This window comes from Plecotus auritus (genome assembly GCF_963455305.1).
Source record: "Plecotus auritus genome assembly, chromosome: 3".
Classification (NCBI taxonomy): domain Eukaryota; kingdom Metazoa; phylum Chordata; class Mammalia; order Chiroptera; family Vespertilionidae; genus Plecotus; species Plecotus auritus.
In genome coordinates, this window is record NC_137772.1 from 192,107,234 (window position 1) to 192,116,098 (window position 8,865).

Sequence of the window (8,865 nt, forward strand, 5' to 3'; positions counted from 1 at the left end):
GGCTCAAAGAGGCTTTGAGCTCATCTTGTATCTCCTTGGCTTTCAGCAGAATGGTATTAAACCTTCCTAAAAAGATAAGACTCAACCTATTTTTAAACATTCCCAAAGAGGGTATTCTGTCTTCTGTTCCTTTGTGAGACCAGGAATTTTTTTCCCCCTTTTCTAACCTCACCACAGGTGAACTTTTCCTATTACTCACCTGAGCCTTCACATTAGAATTTGGCTTCGTTTGCTCCATGGAAATGGTGACCAGCTGGTCACCATTAGCCTTTTCTAAACTGTACTTCCATCTGCCCCTCTATATGAAATTATAACAATTAAATAGGAATTAAATCAATAAATCTGGAGCTAGATGTCGAGTGACTCGTTCATTGACAAAAGACTGTCATCCTTCTTTTTCTCATATCTTTTTCTTTCTCTGTTATCTGCTCCAGTGCTGTTTCTCCCTTCCCATCTCTCTTCCAAATTGCACACGTGCACACACACATACATTACAACACACGGGCACATTCACACTCTGATAAATTTAAAGAACACCCCTTGGATAGCTGGATAACATTTAGACCTTGGCCTTCACTGGTCACAACAAGGGGTAATAGTTAAGGGCACAGACTCGGGAGCCCACTGTCAGGGCTTCTTCAATCATGGCTCTGGGTTCTTGGGCACATTTTGTAACCTCCCTATCTATTTCCTCATCTGTAGAATGGAGACAATAATAGTATCTATCTTATAGGGCTGTGGGAAGGGTTAATGAGTTAATCACATAAAAAGCCTTTAGAATGGTGTCTAGTGCTCCAGTTGCAAATGCTATATAGTTGTTAGCTATTGTTATGCCTTCCTTGAAGCAAAAGGACATTTGGAGGCATTAGACTATGCCTGATATTCAGAATGCATGAGTTTGAGAAAGAAAATGAGTAGGACTCAAGTTTAAGGGTAGTGGATAAGCAGGGAGTCATCAAGGTGAAAGATTTAAAAAAAAAAAGACAAAAAGCAAATAAGAGAGAACAAAATTACAGGGAAAGAGGAACAGCAGACATTTATCTTAACAGGAAATGTAGGAAGAGAAAAATATAAGGGAAAAGAAAAAGGGAGACAAGAGGAGAAAGATGGACATGAGAAAGAAAGACAGGAGAAAAGGACTGAGAATTAGAAAATTAGAAAAGATTCCATTTAAATTAGAAAAGACTCCTTTTACAGTTTGAGCTGGGTATCAGGAAAAGGATTGGAAGAGAAAACAAAAATGTTGGATATAGAAGCAGCAAAACTCAGGAAAAAGTGATAGGGGGAGAGGAGATAGAAGTGATAACATAAAGATTCCTTTGTAGCAACAGGCCTCTGTGATTTTATATCATGGGAAGTTTTTTCAAAAATGAACACGTCCATAGCCCACGAGGCTTCTTTCTCTCTCCTATTTTAACTTGCTTCCGAGTCTGCCACAGACTTAGTCATAAGGTTTGTCCTGACCAGATAGATGTCTGCCTTCTGTCTTGTCTACTCCACCCAACAAGGCCCAGATGCAGTGACCCAGTCTTCATTGCATTTTCACTAAATGCTCCAGCCATCAAGTGAAAATTTAGCTCCGGAAAAAATATTTACACCCTCTTCCTTACCCAAACATTTACAAACCTCTAAGGGAAACTGGTATTTTAATTTTTTTTTAATTTTCATCTTAACGGCATTCTTTCCATCCCCACCACTGTGGCTTTTTTGGTCAATTTAGAACGAGAACAAAATGATACAATACTGCAGGGATAGGCCACGTTTGGGCTCCAAACAGCCCTTCCCACCAAAAGGAATTCATCACCCAACCCCTTGGAAACAAGAGAAAGACTAGATTGAGGTTTAAAATAAAATCCATTTTTTAAAAAATACTTTTTCTTTTAAGTATTATTAAATTGTCTGTTGGTGCAAAATAAGTCCCCCTATTGGAGGAAGTCGAGCGACCTTAAAAGGTCCTCTAAAGTGGACGGACCGCGAGCGTCTCCTCACGCCGGGGTGAGCTTGGGCCGCCGCCGGAGTCACGAAGCCAGACGCGGCGCGCGTCTCCGCCCCGGACTCGGGAGACTGCGGCAGCGCGCACCGCGGCCGCGGCCGGGCGGCTCCGGGAGGTCGGGAGGAGACGCGACTCCCGCAGACACGTGACCGCCCAGCCGCCGCTTCCCGCGACCCAGATCTGTCCCCGGAACCCGCGCCCGGCGGGGCGAGCCGAGGGACACGTAGTGACTGCCCCAGCCCCCGCCGCGCCCATGTGCGTGTGCATTCGGCGTACTTCTCTTGGTTCACGTGCCACTGGCAATAATGACTGTTTCGGGGGAACACCCGGGAGAACGTAGGCACAGGAAGGGAAGACCTTTGGTTTTTAGATCTATCCATATATATCTCCACCCCACTCCCGCAGACCCAAGTAGTGGCACTGGGGCTGGAGACCTGGGATTCCCGCAGGATTTGCTTGCCCTTGGCCTCCAAGACCCTTTGCCGCTGGCCGGCGTCGGTGCACCTCCCGGTAACTCTCACTAGCAGTGAGTCACGTTCCCGGGCTGGCCCGGGGGGAAAAGGTAAGCCCGACTCCCGCTGGCCCGTGCTTCCTCTCGGAGTCGCCCGGGCTGCTAGGGGAGCGAGCGCGCCCGCCCGCGCGCGCGCGCACCGGGTTCCCCGCGCAGTGATGTGGCAGCCGCGGCAGGTCGGATCACGTTGCTGGCCCTGTGCTGGTACCCGTTTGAGACTGGATTAAGGAGGGAGGCTTTGGAGGTGCCAGCGGTAGTAAACGTGGGCTCCGCACGCTCCCGGCGTCGCTTATCGCACGAGGGGGGGAGGGGAGAGGAAGCACGCAGCGCCACCCCGGGGGCGGAGGGGCGGCGGAGTTTAGCGGGCGTGATAATGCTGCATAGCTTTTCCGCGGTAGCCCCTCTCGTGCCACCCCCTCGCTTCCCCTCCCTCCCTGCTGCGTTCCTCCAGGAGCACCAGAGGCCCCAAACGTCATCTGCTGCTGTGATTAGTGGCACCGCAATTCCGGCTGCTGCGGGAAGTTTGGGTGGCCCAGGGACACTGTCGCCAAAAGACTCTTGGATTGCGACATTCTGACCCAGTGACATTTCGATTTATCTTAAGTCTTTATGGGAGAGGATTTCAAGTTGTCTCTTGTCGGGGCAACCTCCAACCAAGGCCAAGGGGTCCCCCAGGCCACTGAGCGGTGTGCAAACAAGTCTCCAAAATTTCCTTCGGAACTGAAGTTTACCCACCGCGAATTCTCTTTCTCTTTCCTTTCTCTGGTCCAAACCAACAGCACAGTCGGTGGAAAAGCAAAAAGCCACGTTCACGTTCCTGCACCGTAATGACGGAAGGACTGAGGGAGTCACATTTCCGAGCTGAGGAAGCCCTGGCTGCCCCGCACCCCCGGCACCCCTCTTCCTCCCCCAGCTGACTGCAGCGCCTTTGGGAAGATGAATAGCTTGGCTGAAGTTGTTTTTCCTTTCCGGTGGCCCTGATCAGGTGTCCCCGCCCCCCTCCCGCCCCCCTCCCGCCGCTCGCTTTCCCTCGCAGACTTCTCCCGACGCCCCCTCCCGGCCCGGCCCCTCCTCTCCCGCCCCCCTCCGGGCTAGACCGCGGATGGTACGTTCCGCACGTGAGCTGGGTGCTGGTCTGGCCGGCGACGCGCGTGCCCTGTGGCCAAACACTGCCCGGAGTGAGAGCAAACTACCAGCGCTGAGGGGCCGGCGGGAGTGTGGGTGCGTGTGTATGCGTCTGTGTGCAAGAGAGCGAGCGCGGTGGTAGGGGGGACCAACTGCTTCACACTTTCAACACTGCACTGAAGAGGGAGAGAGAGAGAGACTGGAGACGCACAGATCCCCCCAAGATCTCTCAAAGCTACCGTCCCACAGATTATAGAACAGGACCCCCCAAAAAAACGAAACAGAGGAAAACGGACAGCGGTTGAACATGGACGAAGGAATTCCTCATTTGCAAGAGAGACAGTTACTGGAACATAGAGATTTTATAGGGTAAGGTGCACGCACCCTTGCGAATATCTGTCTGGGCTTCAGTTTGATTTTTTTTTTCTTCTTCTCAAGAAAGTGGTATGGAGCGGGCGAGGGCAGAGCCCCTCCCGAATGGGTGCCTGATGCTGATTTCTGTTTTGCAGCCTGGACTATTCCTCTTTGTATATGTGTAAACCCAAAAGGAGCATGAAGCGAGACGATAGCAAGGTAAGAGGAAGTTTCCGATGTTCCCTATAACCTGCCTGGATAGTTAATTAGGGCCATTGATTTCACAGCGAAGCTCTGCCAGCAAATATATTCCAGCCCTTGAGCTTTCCCAACTGTGAATTTTAAGTGGTTTGCTGGATACTCTCAGGGGGAGATTAAACATCATACCTGAATTTAAATTTCATTTCAGAACAGTCCAGAGGAAAGAGGTTTCTTGGGCATAGTTTATCACATGGTGTGTGTTTTGGGTGGTGGGGGATATTGCTATATCCAGTAAATGAATGTTTATCTTAGTGTTTTCTCTCTTCCATGACTCTCACATATTAAGGATACCTATAAATTACCGCATAGATTGATAGAAAAGAAAAGAAGAGACCGAATTAATGAATGCATTGCTCAGCTGAAAGATTTACTGCCTGAACATCTGAAGTTGACAGTAAGATGCACATTTTCCTTCTTTGCTGCTCTCCAAGGGCTTGTTAATAGCCTGGTACTTACTACTCCCAGATATATAAGAATAAATGTAAATATCAGATGCCTTACAAGTTATGCTATAGTGTAGAGTTTCCCACAAACTCAGGAGTAGGTGCTCATAACTGAAGGGGGGAAAATCATTTATAACCTGTATTGTAGAAAGCTCAAGAAGTATAGGAATAGTGTTTGCTTAAGTTGCTGTGCTGAATGGAGAGCCAGTCAAGCCAAATGTGTGTTTTTAAGTAACCAAGTGCCCCATTCTCTCTTGCACCAATGCAGACTCTGGGGCATCTGGAGAAAGCGGTAGTCTTGGAATTAACTTTGAAACACTTAAAAGCTTTAACAGCCTTAACCGAGCAGCAACATCAGAAGATAATTGCTTTACAGAATGGTAAGTCAGTTCAGGGAGGCCAATCCACCCTGATGAAGCCGGGCAGCCCACAGAGGAGCAGTGTTAGGACTCTTTCCCCACCCCCACCTCCTTCCGCGGGCCCACGAGCTCACTCTCATTTGTGAAATTGCTTAGACTTTCCCTTCATTGGAAAGTGCCCATTTCCTGAAGCATCCTAGAGGCTTTCAGCAGAACTCAGAGGAATAAAAAAAAAAAAAAATTTTTTTTTAAGTGGCGGTTGCACCCTCTCCACTTAGGTTTTTCAGCTGGGAGTAGAGCGCCCCCCTGCTCCCCACCCCCGCCACCGCCTCCCCTCCTCCTCTGCAACCGGTGGATTATATCACTGGAATACAGAGGAAAAACCAAGATCACTTTAGTCAGTGCAGGGCCCACGTGATAAGCAGATGTTTTAACGTCGGTGTTTTTTCTTCTTGCCTCCATTCCTGTCCCCTACCCCACCCCCTCCTCATTCTAGGGGAGCGATCTCTGAAATCGCCCATTCAGTCCGACTTGGACGCGTTCCACTCGGGATTTCAAACATGCGCCAAAGAAGTCTTGCAATACCTCTCCCGGTTTGAGAGCTGGACGCCCAGGGAGCCGCGGTGTGTCCAGCTGATAAACCACTTGCACGCCGTGGCCACCCAGTTCTTGCCCACCCCCCAGCTGTTGACTCAACAGGTCCCTCTGGGCAAAGGCACGGGTGTGTCCTCGGCCGCCGCCCCCGCAGGGTCCAAGGCCGCCCCCTGCCTGGAGCGCGCGGGGCAGAAGCTGGAGCCCCTCGCCCACTGCGTGCCGGTCATCCAGCGGACTCAGCCCAGCGCCGAGCTCACGGCCGAGAACGATACGGACACCGACAGCGGCTACGGCGGCGAGGCCGAGGCCCGGCCCGACCGCGAGAAGGGCAAAGGCGCGGGGGCGAGCCGCATCACCATCAAGCAAGAGCCCCCCGGGGAGGACTCGCCGGCGCCCAAGAGGATGAAGCTGGATTCCGGGGGCGGGGCGGCGGCCGCGCTCCTGGGGCCCGACCCCGCCGCCGCCGCCGCCGCGCTGCTGAGACCCGACGCCGCCCTGCTCAGCTCCCTGGTGGCGTTCGGCGGAGGCGGGGGCTCGCCCTTCGCGCAGCCCGCGGCCGCCGCGGCCCCCTTCTGCCTGCCGTTCTACTTCCTTTCGCCTTCGGCGGCCGCCGCCGCCTACATGCAGCCCTTCCTGGACAAGAGCGGCCTGGAGAAGTACCTGTACCCGGCGGCGGCCGCCGCCCCGTTCCCACTGCTGTACCCCGGCATCCATGCCCCGGCTGCCGCCGCCGCCGCCGCCGCCGCCGCTGCCGCCGCCGCCTTTCCCTGCCTGTCCTCGGTGTTGTCGCCCCCTCCCGAGAAGGCGAGCGCCGCCGCCGCGACCCTGCTGCCACACGAGGTTGCACCCCCAGGGGCGCTGCACCCCACGCACCCGCACGGCCGCACCCACCTGCCCTTCGCCGGCCCCCGCGAGCACGGGAAGCCGGAGAGCTCTGCTCAGGAAGATCCCTCGCAGCCAGGAAAGAAAGCCCCCTGAATCCTTGCGCTCCTTTCCTAGAAAGGACGAAGGTTCACGCGGAATAATAATATTAATACGTTAAAACACCCTTAACGTTTTTAAGGAAGGAAGTGTGATAGATGCACGCCAGGCTTTAAAAACAAACAGGTGTTTTGTGTACATTTGGAGTTCCTATTTTGCTCATCTTTCACCACCCCACCCTCCACACACTAACATCTCTTCCCCACCAGCTGTAAAAGGACCTCTGCGCTAGATATTTTTTTTTTTTTTTAAAGAACTCCCTCAAATAAGTTTTGCCTTCCTTTAGGCCTGTTTCATTATCTTTTAAAATACAGACCCTGATTCTCTAGGAAGTCAGAAGGGTCTGCTCTGCGGTGAGCCAATTGAACCTGGGTGGGAGGGGGGTGGGGGGGACGGTGGCCAAGGAGCTGACGTGGAACCGCAGTTATCTGTCAGTGACTCAAAGCTGTCCTGGCTGCTTCAGGAGGCTTTCCGCAAACAGAATGATCTTTTAGAATTGAGTTTACTCTTCAGTATTTTGTAATGTTTAGCTTTTTAAAAGACGTTATTTTTCAAAGAGGAAGAGGAGAGGATGCAGTTGCTCACGTCGTAACCTATTCTGAAGTGGTTTGAATGGTATCCCTTAGTAACTTGCACTTGTTTAAACAGACGCAGAGTTGGGCCGTTGTCAGAACTAAGTCAGAGAAGTGCATGGGTGAGGAAGGCCAGAATCATTCTTAGTACATTTGCTGGCACTTTAAGAAACTGACCATGAATCAATTGACCCATCTTCATTATATAAATACTTACATAGATCGAGAGAGCATCTATTCCCACCCTGCCATTATTTAATCCATCCTTTTCCTAAGTTTTTATAATCTTGCTGTTAAAAAAAAAAAAAAGGAATGTGCACTGAATCTGAAAAAAATACAAACAAAAAAAAGTCCAGAATGTTTTGTCCTATATTCTGTTAGATCACAGAAGTGGAGGAAAGCATTAAACTAGTCAGTTTTCATTGGAAATGCTGTAAAGATTTGAATGAAGTCCTGTGAGGCCTTCCTATCTCCAAGTCTATGTATTTTCTGGAGACCAAACCAGATACCAGATAATCACAAAGAAAGCTTTTTTAATAAGGCTTAAACCAAGACCTTGTCTAGATATTTTTAGTTTGTTGCCAAGGTAGCACTGTGAGAAATCTCACTTGAATGTTATGTAAGGGGTGAGACACAACAGTCTGACTATGAGTGAAGAAAATATCTGGGTCTTTTAGTCAGTTTGGTGCATTTGCTGCTGCTGTTGCTACTGTTTGCCTCAAACGCTGTGTTTAAACAACGTTAAACTCTTAGCCTACAAGGTGGCTCTTATGTACATAGTTGTTAATATATTCAATTAATGATGTCTGACATGCTATTTTTGTAGGGAGAAAATATGTGCTAATGATATTTTGAGTTAAAATATCTTTTGGGGAGGATTTGCTGAAAAGTTGCACTTTTGTTACAATGCTTATGCTTGGTACAAGCTTATGCTGTCTTAAATTATTTTAAAAAAATAAATACTGTCTGCAAGAAACCAGCTGGTTTAGAAAAATTTAGTATGTAAAGATAAACTACAAGTTACCTGGATATTCTAGTATTTTCAGCACTCCATAAATTCTATTACGTAAATATTGCCACACTATTTTGTGATCTTAAAATTCTTACCAAGGAATAAAAACTTTAATATGCAATATGAGATTGTCTAGTAATTAAAAAGGCATAATGGATGCTCGATTAATTTTAAAATGTCTATGAATACAGGGATGAAAGTCATCCTGTTTCTCAAATATACAACTTTGTCATTGGCATGATATCACACGTTTCCAATCTCTTGCGAGCCTACAGGCTCTGGCTGTGTTTACCTGCTTGTTCCCAATGTATCTTAATGAAAAGTGCAAAAGAAACAACTACCAATAACTTGTGTGGTTTGTTTATGTTAGCCCCAACTTGCTAATGTTTTTTAGGATTGGTGAATTTTTCACTTCTCATCTTTGACACCAGATAGCCTCTTTTGTAAAGATCTGGTACTATCTCTTTCACTGGGACCTGTATAAATATGCTACCATGTAGGGGTGCTGCATTTCTCAGTGTATGTGAGCTCCTTAACCTTTATAAACTAAATCTCTTGTGGGACTTCATCATGGAATTCAAATAACAGAAGTCATTTCTAGATTTTTCTCAAATTTATAATCAAATTTGTGATCTGATACCAACTGTGTGGCGGGTTGTC

General features: G+C 48.9%; 1 protein-coding gene across 2 annotated transcripts; it reads left to right on the forward strand.

Moving 5' to 3' along the window:
- The first annotated feature begins 2,288 nt into the window (after positions 1-2,288).
- Positions 2,289-8,547, forward strand: BHLHE41 (basic helix-loop-helix family member e41). 2 transcript variants are annotated; one of them, XM_080659004.1, is made up of 6 exons: positions 2,289-2,555; positions 3,284-3,998; positions 4,139-4,202; positions 4,531-4,638; positions 4,956-5,067; positions 5,543-8,547. In XM_080659004.1, exons 2-6 carry the CDS (start codon positions 3,937-3,939, stop codon positions 6,616-6,618), a joined length of 1,422 nt encoding a protein of 473 aa, XP_080515130.1. In that variant the 5' UTR covers positions 2,289-2,555; positions 3,284-3,936; the 3' UTR covers positions 6,619-8,547. The 2 variants fall into 2 exon arrangements, with proteins under 2 accessions (XP_080515130.1, XP_080515131.1); XM_080659005.1 differs by lacking the exon at positions 2,289-2,555 and having other exon boundaries at positions 3,673-3,725; positions 3,879-3,998; positions 5,543-8,324.
- The last annotated feature ends 318 nt before the right edge of the window (positions 8,548-8,865 follow it).